The sequence below is a fragment of the Procambarus clarkii genome, chromosome 14 (assembly GCF_040958095.1).
Source record: "Procambarus clarkii isolate CNS0578487 chromosome 14, FALCON_Pclarkii_2.0, whole genome shotgun sequence".
In the NCBI taxonomy this organism is placed as follows: domain Eukaryota; kingdom Metazoa; phylum Arthropoda; class Malacostraca; order Decapoda; family Cambaridae; genus Procambarus; species Procambarus clarkii.
In genome coordinates, this window is record NC_091163.1 from 36,712,298 (window position 1) to 36,726,076 (window position 13,779).

The 13,779-nt window shown below is 48.2% G+C and overlaps 1 protein-coding gene across 1 annotated transcript; it reads right to left on the bottom strand.

The window, feature by feature from the left end:
* Window positions 1-4,700: 4,700 nt before the first annotated feature.
* Window positions 4,701-13,463, bottom strand: LOC123769664 (uncharacterized). Its single transcript, XM_045760896.2, has 4 exons — window positions 13,327-13,463; window positions 11,077-11,313; window positions 6,485-6,584; window positions 4,701-5,815 (listed from the first exon to the last, which is right to left on the bottom strand). The coding sequence occupies exons 1-4, from the start codon at window positions 13,454-13,456 to the stop codon at window positions 5,641-5,643; spliced, it is 642 nt and encodes a 213-aa protein (XP_045616852.2). The 5' UTR covers window positions 13,457-13,463; the 3' UTR covers window positions 4,701-5,640.
* Window positions 13,464-13,779: the final 316 nt, after the last annotated feature.

Sequence of the window (13,779 nt, forward strand, 5' to 3'; positions counted from 1 at the left end):
TCGAGGATGTAGACCACACTGCTACAGGCACCTGGGTCCCTGAGTTATGTGTCGAGGATGTTGACCACACTGCTACAGGCACCTGGGTCCCTGAGTTATGTGTCGAGGATGTTGACCACACTGCTACAGGCACCTGGGTCCCTGAGTTGTGAGCCGAGGATGTTGACCACACTGCTACAGGCACCTGGGTCCCTGAGTTATGTGCCGAGGATGTTGACCACACTGCTACAGGCACCTGGGTCCCTGAGTTATGTGTCGAGGATGTTGACCACACTGCTACAGGCACCTGGGTCCCTGAGTTATGTGTCGAGGATGTAGACCACACTGCTACAGGCACCTGGGTCCCTGAGTTATGTGTCGAGGATGTTGACCACACTGCTACAGGCACCTGGGTCCCTGAGTTATGTGTCGAGGATGTTGACCACACTGCTACAGGCACCTGGGTCCCTGAGTTATGTGTCGAGGATGTTGACCACACTGCTACAGGCACCTGGGTCCCTGAGTTGTGAGCCGAGGATGTTGACCACACTGCTACAGGCACCTGGGTCCCTGAGTTGTGAGCCGAGGATGTAGACCACACTGCTACAGGCACCTGGGTCCCTGAGTTATGTGTCGAGGATGTTGACCACACTGCTACAGGCACCTGGGTCCCTGAGTTGTGTGTCGAGGATGTTGACCACACTGCTACAGGCACCTGGGTCCCTGAGTTATGTGTCGAGGATGTAGACCACACTGCTACAGGCACCTGGGTCCCTGAGTTATGTGCCGAGGATGTTGACCACACTGCTACAGGCACCTGGGTCCCTGAGTTGTGTGTCGAGGATGTTGACCACACTGCTACAGGCACCTGGGTCCCTGAGTTGTGTGTCGAGGATGTTGACCACACTGCTACAGGCACCTGGGTCCCTGAGTTATGTGTCGAGGATGTTGACCACACTGCTACAGGCACCTGGGTCCCTGAGTTGTGTGTCGAGGATGTTGACCACACTGCTACAGGCACCTGGGTCCCTGAGTTATGTGTCGAGGATGTAGACCACACTGCTACAGGCACCTGGGTCCCTGAGTTATGTGCCGAGGATGTTGACCACACTGCTACAGGCACCTGGGTCCCTGAGTTGTGTGTCGAGGATGTTGACCACACTGCTACAGGCACCTGGGTCCCTGAGTTATGTGTCGAGGATGTTGACCACACTGCTACAGGCACCTGGGTCCCCGAGTTATGTGCCGAGGATGTTGACCACACTGCTACAGGCACCTGGGTCCCTGAGTTGTGTGTCGAGGATGTTGACCACACTGCTACAGGCACCTGGGTCCCTGAGTTATGTGTCGAGGATGTAGACCACACTGCTACAGGCACCTGGGTCCCCGAGTTGTGAGCCGAGGATGTTGACCACACTGCTACAGGCACCTGGGTCCCTGAGTTATGTGTCGAGGATGTTGACCACACTGCTACAGGCACCTGGGTCCCTGAGTTATGTGTCGAGGATGTAGACCACACTGCTACAGGCACCTGGGTCCCTGAGTTATGTGTCGAGGATGTTGACCACACTGCTACAGGCACCTGGGTCCCTGAGTTGTGAGCCGAGGATGTTGACCACACTGCTACAGGCACCTGGGTCCCTGAGTTATGTGTCGAGGATGTTGACCACACTGCTACAGGCACCTGGGTCCCTGAGTTATGTGTCGAGGATGTAGACCACACTGCTACAGGCACCTGGGTCCCTGAGTTATGTGTCGAGGATGTTGACCACACTGCTACAGGCACCTGGGTCCCTGAGTTGTGAGCCGAGGATGTTGACCACACTGCTACAGGCACCTGGGTCCCTGAGTTATGTGTCGAGGATGTTGACCACACTGCTACAGGCACCTGGGTCCCTGAGTTATGTGTCGAGGATGTTGACCACACTGCTACAGGCACCTGGGTCCCTGAGTTATGTGTCGAGGATGTTGACCACACTGCTACAGGCACCTGGGTCCCTGAGTTGTGAGCCGAGGATGTTGACCACACTGCTACAGGCACCTGGGTCCCTGAGTTATGTGTCGAGGATGTAGACCACACTGCTACAGGCACCTGGGTCCCTGAGTTATGTGTCGAGGATGTTGACCACACTGCTACAGGCACCTGGGTCCCTGAGTTATGTGTCGAGGATGTTGATCACACTGCTACAGGCACCTGGGTCCCTGAGTTGTGAGCCGAGGATGTTGACCACACTGCTACAGGCACCTGGGTCCCTGAGTTGTGAGCCGAGGATGTTGACCACACTGCTACAGGCACCTGGGTCCCTGAGTTGTGAGCCGAGGATGTTGACCACACTGCTACAGGCACCTGGGTCCCTGAGTTGTGAGCCGAGGATGTTGACCACACTGCTACAGGCACCTGGGTCCCTGAGTTGTGAGCCGAGGATGTTGACCACACTGCTACAGGCACCTGGGTCCCTGAGTTGTGAGCCGAGGATGTTGACCACACTGCTACAGGCACCTGGGTCCCTGAGTTATGAGCCGAGGATGTTGACCACACTGCTACAGGCACCTGGGTCCCTGAGTTATGTGTCGAGGATGTTGACCACACTGCTACAGGCACCTGGGTCCCTGAGTTATGAGCCGAGGATGTTGACCACACTGCTACAGGATACTGTTCATTCTTGTCAACTGTACTGTCTTACTGAAAGACACACACCTCATAAGCATCAACTGTTGTCACAAACAATGATATGACAAACCGCAGCATAAGAGACTTGGGATCACTGCATTATATAAAATTTATGTTAGACATATTATATAGTGTACTCACATTGTGCCTGCGGGGGTTGGGGGTTGTTTCGGCTGTTTGGTGCTGCCTCTTGACTGTAGTTGAGAGAGACGGGTGCTGTCTGTCTGCTGGGACACGACACATTCCTTAGCATGACGAGGAGTTACGAGGTGCTGTCTGTCTCCTGGGACACGACACATTCCTTAGCATGACGAGGAGTTACGAGGTGCTGTCTGTCTCCTGGGACACGACACATTCCTTAGCATGACGAGGAGTTACGAGGTGCTGTCTGTCTCCTGGGACACGACACATTCCTTAGCATGACGAGGAGTTACGAGGTGCTGTCTGTCTCCTGGGACACGACACATTCCTTAGCATGACGAGGAGTTACGAGGTGCTGTCTGTCTCCTGGGACACGACACATTCCTTAGCATGACGAGGAGTTACGAGGTGCTGTCTGTCTCCTGGCCATAACACATACATCGGCACAAAGAGAGTTACGAGGTGCTGTCTATCTGTCTCCTATATTAAGAAGTAATATAATTGCTCCAAACTCTCTAGTTGCAATGCAGATGATTAGATGTGCCTCTTAATTCCACTAAACTTATTCCTGAGAACTCCACTTTCCAGGGAGTTCTAAATTAATCCTGGGTCCACTAATTACCTAAAAATTTCACTTTCCAAGAAGTTCTACACTAATCCTATATATGCTTATTACAATTTATATAGCTTCCCAAGTGTACTTACTGGCATGTTGCTCAGTTTGCTATAGTGAGGAGAAGCCCCAAGAACAGAAGCGTTGTTAGTCTAACTGGAATTGGGGTTCAGTCACGGGAGACATCTCCCGTCACGCAGGGTGCAGTCGCACCTCCACAGATCTCCAGTATCAGCTCTTGATACTGGTAATGGCTTAAAAGGGCCACCACTTACGGGCTATTCATGCCCGTGCCACCTTTTGGGTGGCTTAATCTTCATCAATCAATCAATCGGGGTTCAGTACAGCTGCTGATAGATATACACCTCAGATCTTCAATGCCACCGACCTTCACCAGCAACAATGTAACAATCGTCAAGTGTGGTTCGTGCTCTCACCAGATGCTTCAGCCTCACCACAAAGCAGACAGCCAGATTCTGACCATATGTGAGCTTCTAGCTCTCGTCCTGCATTCGAGCTCCACGCTCTAAGCTCTCGCCCTACATGCGAGCTCTACCCCCGGCCTCCCTCAAGCTCTGTTTCCTGCCCCAGGCCTCAGCTACGACAACATGTCGCAACATTGCCAACCAACAACTTCAAGACTATATTCAATAAGTATTAAAAACCACTAAACTTTAATCTTAACACCCAAACCAGTATACGTAAACATGTTTGACCAGACCACACACTAGACGGTGAAGGGACGACAACGTTCCGGTCCGTCCTGGACCATTCTCAAGTCGATTGAGAATGGTCCAGGATGGACCGAAACGTCGTCGTCTCTTCACCTTCTAGTGTGTGGTCAGGTCAAACTACTTCAGCCACGTTATTGTGACTCATCGCCTGCATACGTAATCATGTGTTACAACTTGTATAACCAAAATTGCTTAACACTTTTGATAATGTCAGTCACTTGGCTTGGTTGATAGAGCACCGACCTTGATTCCTGCAAGGTCAGTGTTCAGTCCTTAAAGGTGAAATGAATTGGGCACCACTCCTTCAATCTGTCCTCGTGTCCATTGCATGTATTATATAGTCATACTGGCTCTGTAATTTCTCCTTGGGTACCTTACCTTGTACCAAAATGCATCCAGTTTGTATATGACCCTTCAAGGTTATACCTTGATATTAACAAAGCAAAAACCATCTAAGTAACATCACTGAGTTCAGTGATGGTTAATTCTGTATAATCACAGTTGTGTCCTCACACATTTGAATGCAAACAAATTACTTGATTAAGGAACAAGTGACAAATCATTCAGCATTTTTGTTAAATGGAAATCATTTATTTCAATATACATTATTACAGTACAGTCTTTAGTAATTCTTAAAATATTTTGATTTATAATTGTAGTTATGCATGAAGTTACACACACACCGTGTTAGACCTGCTGCTGGATACATGTCACACACACACCGTGTTAGACCTGCTGCTGGATACATGTCACACACACACCGTGTTAGACCTGCTGCTGGATACATGTCACACATACACCGTGTTAGACCTGCTGCTGGATACATGTCACACACACACCGTGTTAGACCTGCTGCTGGATACATGTCACACACACACCGTGTTAGACCTGCTGCTGGATACATGTCACACACACACCGTGTTAGACCTGCTGCTGGATACATGTCACACACACACCGTGTTAGACCTGCTGCTGGATACATGTCACACACACACCGTGTTAGACCTGCTGCTGGATACATGTCACACACACACCGTGTTAGACCTGCTGCTGGATACATGTCACACACACACCGTGTTAGACCTGCTGCTGGATACATGTCACACACACACCGTGTTAGACCTGCTGCTGGATACATGTCACACATTTACTACAGCAGTTAGCAGGCAACAATCACATGTACTGTTTGATCATTACAATCATGGTAAAGCTATCTTGGATTACTTGAATTGTTGACCGAGCCTTTTCTTTGGCAGGATACAATAGTCATAGCTCTATTATTTTTTGTGAGTTAATAATTAAGCTAATACCATATTCATTTTAAACTTAATAGAAATAGGACTGAAATGCTAATATAGTTCAATGATTACTGTCTTGACATAGCCTGAACATTCAGTGGTGAGAGCTGTGTTCTGTTACGTTCAAGAGCAGCGTCACACGTGGAGGGATGGGTCTTGGGGAAGGTCTTGCAGTCGATCATGTGGAAGAGGTGCTTGACATACCTAAATGTTCAGCGGTGGTGGCTGTGTTCTGTTACACCTAGGGGCCGCCTCACAGATGAACGATGGGGCAGAGGAAGTGTCGGGCATGTCGACCATATAGAAACGGTGTTTGTCGGCTGGAACAAGCACTCCCTTGGTGTTAGTTGAGGTGGAGAGTGGGTGGTACATATACCAGCTGCAAGAAATATGAATAACCAAGGCTATTAATATGACACATGTGAGTCATTTAATCACAAGTGTGTACTCATCCAAACACCAGGATATTCCTTCATGCTACACCTGGTGTGAATAACATTTCATTTGGCAACAAGATCCTGATTTGAGCTCCATAACACCTGTAAATTTGTTCAGTTTTAACATATATATAATGTTGCAACAATTTTAGAAACACAGTACTTCAAGAAGAGGTACTGGTGGACCTACCAACCCGTTCTCGCACTTTCTTACAGTCAATATTGACTTATTAAATACGTGAAAATGTGACATACTAATTTATTGTGAATATTTTAGTTTACCTTGAAAAGCTTTATAGAAAACACCGACCTTACCTAACCTTCTTAGTATGTTAAGATAAGCATCTTATTGCTTCGTAATTACAATTATTACTTAACCTATACCTATAATTGGTTACCTATACCTATAATAGGTTAAGTAATAATTGTAATTACGAAGCAATAAGATACTTATCTTAACATACTAAGAAGGTTAGGTAAGGTCGGTGTTTTCTATGAAGCTTTTCAAGGTAAACTAAAATATTCACAATAAATTAGTATGTCACATATGCACATATATTTAATAAGTCAATATTGACTATACGAAAGTGCAAGAACGGGTTGCAACCTACACGTAGGACATGGAGTCGACCAGTTGGCCATCAGTCCACTCCCAGTGAGAGACGGCGCTGATCCTGTTGGCTCCCACCCAGAAGATGTAGTATTTCATGCCTGTAATATTTGTAAAATTATCTAATTAAAATTGTTCTATACAATGAATTGTGTAAGTTGTTACATAAATAAAATCCTCTTACTCAAATTTAATGATAATAAGGCAATTTCTAGTACTGTATTGTGAATATACTGTGCTTCGAATGTTACCACGTTTAGAAATTGTCATGCATATGTATTGTTATATGTACGTAATGTCATACGTATGTAATGTTATACGTATGTAATGTTATACGTATGTAATGTTATACGTATGTAATGTTATACGTATGTAATGTTATACGTATGTAATGTTATACGTACGTAATGTTATACGTATGTAATGTTATACGTATGTAATGTCATATGTATGTAATGTCATACGTACGTAATGTCATATGTATATAATGTCATATGTATGTAATGTCATATGTATGTAATGTCATACGTACGTAATGTCATACGTATGTAATGTCATATGTATGTAATGTCGTATGTATGTAATGTCATACGTACGTAATGTCATATGTATATAATGTCGTATGTATGTAATGTCACACGTATGTAATGTCATATGTACGTAATGTCAACGTATGTAATGACATATGTACGTAATGTCAACGTACGTAATGTCATATGTACGTAATGTCACACATATGTAATATCATATGTGCGTGAATGCTTTCCTAGACATGAGTTTCTTCCTGATGCTTTAATGTCTTTACTACTCAAAAGTTGTTTGCTTAACATCAGATTCTATAACATGCAAATATCTTCCACATTTGATTTGTTCATAATATTCTGTACACATACTGTATGTTGGGATCGAACCCACATCTCTGAACTCTCCGGGCCTATTCACTACCACCTGAACCATGATGGGCTAAACTCCAGGTGAGTTGTGTAGTGTTTCTGGTCGAGGAGCCGGTCGGCCGAGCGGCCAGCATGCTGGACTTATGATCCTGTGGTCCCGGGTTCGATCCCGGGCGCCGGCGAGAAACAATGGGCAGAGTTTCTTTCACCCTATGCCCCTGTTACCTAGCAGTAAAATAGGTACCTGGGTGTTAGTCAGCTGTCACTGGCTGCTTCCTGGGGGTGGAGGCCTGGTCGAGGACCGGGCCGCGGGGACACTAAAGCCCCGAAATTATCTCAAGATAACCTCAACAAGAGGTACTTTGTAGCTCATCATGGCCGAGTCGGTAGTGCGTGCGTCGGTAAGCCACCAGGCATGCAGGCTTCAGCCTGTCATACAGCCTCAATATTTTCTCAATAGATAATGACATTCTTGCAATTGCACTGTGTGTATGTGTGTGTGTGTGTATGTATATATATATATATATATATATATATATATATATATATATATATATATATATATGTGTGTGGAAATATGAGGGTCATTCACAACTGTATTTCTATGAATAAGATAATAAGCTGCAGAGTAGAGTGTGGTGGAGCAGAGTGGGTGTTCTCCAGGAGAGAGTGTGGCAGAGTAGAGTGTGGTGGAGCAGAGTGGGTGTTCTCCAGGAGAGAGTGTGGCAGAGTAGAGTGTGGTGGAGCAGAGTGGGTGTTCTCCAGGAGAGAGAGTGTGGCAGAGTAGAGTGTGGTGGAGCAGAGTGGGTGTTCTCCAGGAGAGAGAGTGTGGCAGAGTAGAGTGTGGTGGAGCAGAGTGGGTGTTCTCCAGGAGAGAGTGTGGCAGAGTAGAGTGTGGTGGAGCAGAGTGGGTGTTCTCCAGGAGAGAGTGTGGCAGAGTAGAGTGTGGTGGAGCAGAGTGGGTGTTCTCCAGGAGAGAGAGTGTGGCAGAGTAGAGTGTGGTGGAGCAGAGTGGGTGTTCTCCAGGAGAGAGTGTGGCAGAGTAGAGTGTGGTGGAGCAGAGTGGGTGTTCTCCAGGAGAGAGTGTGGCAGAGTAGAGTGTGGTGGAGCAGAGTGGGTGTTCTCCAGGAGAGAGTGTGGCAGAGTAGAGTGTGGTGGAGCAGAGTGGGTGTTCTCCAGGAGAGAGAGTGTGGCAGAGTAGAGTGTGGTGGAGCAGAGTGGGTGTTCTCCAGGAGAGAGAGTGTGGCAGAGTAGAGTGTGGTGGAGCAGAGTGGGTGTTCTCCAGGAGAGAGTGTGGCAGAGTAGAGTGTGGTGGAGCAGAGTGGGTGTTCTCCAGGAGAGAGAGTGTGGCAGAGTAGAGTGTGGTGGAGCAGAGTGGGTGTTCTCCAGGAGAGAGTGTGGCAGAGTAGAGTGTGGTGGAGCAGAGTGGGTGTTCTCCAGGAGAGAGTGTGGCAGAGTAGAGTGTGGTGGAGCAGAGTGGGTGTTCTACAGGAGAGAGAGTGTGGCAGAGTAGAGTGTGGTGGAGCAGAGTGGGTGTTCTCCAGGAGAGAGTGTGGCAGAGTAGAGTGTGGTGGAGCAGAGTGGGTGTTCTCCAGGAGAGAGTGTGGCAGAGTAGAGTGTGGTGGAGCAGAGTGGGTGTTCTCCAGGAGAGAGTGTGGCAGAGTAGAGTGTGGTGGAGCAGAGTGGGTGTTCTCCAGGAGAGAGAGTGTGGCAGAGTAGAGTGTGGTGGAGCAGAGTGGGTGTTCTCCAGGAGAGAGTGTGGCAGAGTAGAGTGTGGTGGAGCAGAGTGGGTGTTCTCCAGGAGAGAGAGTGTGGCAGAGTAGAGTGTGGTGGAGCAGAGTGGGTGTTCTCCAGGAGAGAGTGTGGCAGAGTAGAGTGTGGTGGAGCAGAGTGGGTGTTCTCCAGGAGAGAGTGTGGCAGAGTAGAGTGTGGTGGAGCAGAGTGGGTGTTCTCCAGGAGAGAGTGTGGCAGAGTAGAGTGTGGTGGAGCAGAGTGGGTGTTCTCCAGGAGAGAGTGTGGCAGAGTAGAGTGTGGTGGAGCAGAGTGGGTGTTCTCCAGGAGAGAGTGTGGCAGAGTAGAGTGTGGTGGAGCAGAGTGGGTGTTCTCCAGGAGAGAGAGTGTGGCAGAGTAGAGTGTGGTGGAGCAGAGTGGGTGTTCTCCAGGAGAGAGTGTGGCAGAGTAGAGTGTGGTGGAGCAGAGTGGGTGTTCTCCAGGAGAGAGAGTGTGGCAGAGTAGAGTGTGGTGGAGCAGAGTGGGTGTTCTCCAGGAGAGAGTGTGGCAGAGTAGAGTGTGGTGGAGCAGAGTGGGTGTTCTCCAGGAGAGAGTGTGGCAGAGTAGAGTGTGGTGGAGCAGAGTGGGTGTTCTCCAGGAGAGAGAGTGTGGCAGAGTAGAGTGTGGTGGAGCAGAGTGGGTGTTCTCCAGGAGAGAGTGTGGCAGAGTAGAGTGTGGTGGAGCAGAGTGGGTGTTCTCCAGGAGAGAGTGTGGCAGAGTAGAGTGTGGTGGAGCAGAGTGGGTGTTCTCCAGGAGAGAGTGTGGCAGAGTAGAGTGTGGTGGAGCAGAGTGGGTGTTCTCCAGGAGAGAGTGTGGCAGAGTAGAGTGTGGTGGAGCAGAGTGGGTGTTCTCCAGGAGAGAGAGTGTGGCAGAGTAGAGTGTGGTGGAGCAGAGTGGGTGTTCTCCAGGAGAGAGAGTGTGGCAGAGTAGAGTGTGGTGGAGCAGAGTGGGTGTTCTCCAGGAGAGAGAGAGTGGCAGAGTAGAGTGTGGTGGAGCAGAGTGGGTGTTCTCCAGGTGAGAGAGAGTGTGGCAGAGTAGAGTGTGGTGGAGCAGAGTGGGTGTTCTCCAGGAGAGAGAGTGTGGCAGAGTAGAGTGTGGTGGAGCAGAGTGGGTGTTCTCCAGGTGAGAAAGAGTGTGGCAGAGTAGAGTGTGGTGGAGCAGAGTGGGTGTTCTCCAGGTGAGAGAGAGTGTGGCAGAGTAGAGTGTGGTGGAGCAGAGTGGGTGTTCTCCAGGAGAGAGAGTGGCAGAGTAGAGTGTGGTGGAGCAGAGTGGGTGTTCTCCAGGAGAGAGAGAGTGGCAGACGTGGTCAAGAGCTTCAACAAGAGCCATGAGAGCTCCTCTTGCACGATACTGGTGTCTGAACCTTAAGCTAAGTACTTAGAATGTAGATTAAAAAGAGTTTACACGAGAGCTACTAACAATAATGGCCTCGATGAGGACAGGAAGCTGGCGGCTTGTCGAGCTACTATCGTACATAGCCCCAATTTGCCTTAATGATCTTTCCCATCTGTACTTTAAATGCTAACAGAGTTTTGGCATTACGGCTTTGGCGGGTAGGCGGTTCCAGGGACTTATAACCCAGATAATGCACTTGTGTCGGGGGACAGGAAGCCAGTGTGCATTCATACACGTTTGGCTTTTATCCAGGTCCCTCCCCCCTCCCCAAAGCCGAATTACTGACCCCTCCCAGGATGCAACCCCACAAGCTGACTAAATCCTGAATACCTACTCACTGCTAGGTGAACAAAGGCATTAGGTGAAAGGAAATGTGCCCAACCATTTTTGTCCCGCTCAGGATTCTCGATTGTGCGTCGAGGACGAACCCTACTGTACTACGGAGACCCTGTGACTCTCCCTCATCAGTTGGCATGATGCCCAACGTAGTTAGTGTCTATAACAGTGAGAGCAGATCACCTATGATCATAATCACCTGTTAGGTTGTTAGCGACGTAGTCGTTGAACTGGTACATGATGTCCTCATTAAGGGAGTAGACCAAGTCAGTGGTCCAGGTGTGGTCACTCATGGTCATGCACTTGTCTCTCGCTCCTCCCCAGGTCACTGCCTGGAACTGGCCTTGGGAGTCGTAGTAGTCGGTAGACACATGCAGACATTTGTTACCAGCAAAGGTTAGGAATCCTAATGGGCAGCTTCCTTGTCGCAGGGGATCTGTAAGTAAGCTATTGTTGTACCTGAATTTACCTGAGAGCCATCATCTCTAGTGGCCTTGAGGGGGGAGAGGAAGCCGGCGTCTTGTAAAAAAAAAACATTACTTTAGTTCTTCTTCTCGGTAAAGTTATACATTGCAAGGTATAGTTTCTGCCAGTGGATAGGACGCCTTGTTGTAACACCATGCTCCCCCTTCGCTGTCACAGCTTATGCGAGGGAACATGGTTCAAGTATGTTTATTGAGACAAGAAAGAAATACATCTTAACGGGATAGAGTAGCTTAGGCTATTTCTACCCCCGTGGGAACATGGCGTCATGTTCATAGCAAACTGCGGCGCTTGTATGGGGGGCGTTTCATACGCCAGCATTATGTAAACAAGGAAGAGCGTGCAAGTCGTCCGCCTCGCTTGGACACTGCTAGTCATGTATTATTATAAGTATTAAAGTCAGTAGCCAAGCAATGGCTTTGTATCAACCCTACAACCAAGGCTTCCACAGCAACACACAACTCCACACATGGTAATATGGAAGTTTCCCCCTCGCTCTCACAACTTGTGTGAGGGAATATGTGGTAATATGGAGAGTTGCATTATAAATATCACTTACAATAAATGCATAACAAACATACTAAAATGTAATTTTTCAACAGAATATTATTGTAAAATGGGTGCGTCTTATACACAGGTAAATACGGTAAGCTATTGGCAAACATCATACAGATGACAGCATCTTTTATGTTATTAAACGTTACAGAATTTACAGTACTCGTCAAAAGTTTGCGGCGCCCTGGTCTCGGCTCCCACTACAACACAATACACGAGGAAAATTATAGTAAATAATGTATTATAATTACCTTTTAATACTTGGGTGAGAAAAGGCGACGCAACGAAGCTTGGTTGGTGGCCGGGGTCGGGGCTGTGAGAGAGCCAAGTCTCCTGGGTATTCAGGGGAGATGTCTGGCCAGGCTTGATGCCTTCTTGAGCTTGGCCCTGGAGTTCACGTCTCTCTCCTGCAGGTCCTCCTTGACCGCATGCCAGAGGTTCTTAGTTGCGTTGAGATCCAGGCTGTTACCTGGCCAATCCTTGATGGAGGGAACCATCGACCCAATTGGGTTTTCTTACGGTGGGGAGCGTTTCTCAGGCAGGAGTTTTGGCAAAGTTCTTGTGTTTCCTGAAAACCTTAGTGAATCAAGCTGTTTAACCGGAGCTGCTCTGTGAGTATTTGCCGGAGTGTTTCAAGGTCTCACATGCCTTCGTGTTACAAGAGGAAGGCGCTCCTGCTGACACCACCAGCTGTCACACCATGTGGCTCCATGACTGCATGGTTCTCTTCGTCAAGGATTGGCCAGGTAACAGCCCGGACCCCAGCGCAGGTGAGAAGCTGTGGCTCACGGTGAAGGATGACCTGCAGGGGAGAGACGTGAACTGTGGCTCACGGTGAAGGATGACCTGCAGGGGAGAGACGTGAACTGTGGCTCACGGTGAAGGATGACCTGCAGGGGAGAGACGTGAACTGTGGCTCATGGTGAAGGATGACCTGCAGGGGAGAGACGTGAACTGTGGCTCACGGTGAAGGATGACCTGCAGGGGAGAGACGTGAACCCCAGGGCCAAGCTCATGAAGGCCAACCGTCAGTCCTGGCCTGAACAGGTAAGAAACTAAGCTCCTTCACATCTCCAAGCCTTGAAGGAGGGAAAGGGCCACCGCAACCAAGTATTAAAAGGTAATTAAAAACCATTATTTACTATGAATGTCTTCATGTATTGTGTTGGAGAGCGCCGCATACTTCTGACCAGCACTGTTTCCAGCAGATGAATTATGTATAATAACAACAATTATAATTAAATAGGTTAGTAAATAATGAATTGGTGATCACATGATTATTAAGGACATTTGCTATATATTACTCATATAAGTGGCTTTGCTGCACATTATGGAGTGCATTTGCAGCATAATATTGATTAAAAATCACATCAGTTAATGAAACTGAATCACTGGATGAGCTGATACTTACCAAAGGCAGAGCTTGAGCCAATGAAGGCGAGAGCAAGTATAAGCACTCCCCTCCCCATGGTGGCCGGCACTGGCCCGCGCGCCGCCTGCCCGGCCTTATATACCCCAGCCAGCCCGGCGAGAGTCACCATCGTCCACAATAACCTCCATCTTGAGGAACTTTTATCAGAGATGATTGACGTCCCCAGCTCCTGCACCAGACGTCACGTCATGGTGCAGGGGCTCCAGGTGCTTCTGTAATCTCCTCACCGTGAGCAAGGGATTAAGATATTCCGTTATCGTTCACATAAGTCGTCATTCCACCCACAGCTGAAATGATGTTAAAATTACAAATAAACGTAGCTTCTAAGTGTAATACAGTACTGTATTGTTGTATACAGTACTGTATTGTTGTATACAGTACTGTATTGTTGTATACAGTACTGTATTGTTGTATACAGTACTGTATTGTTGT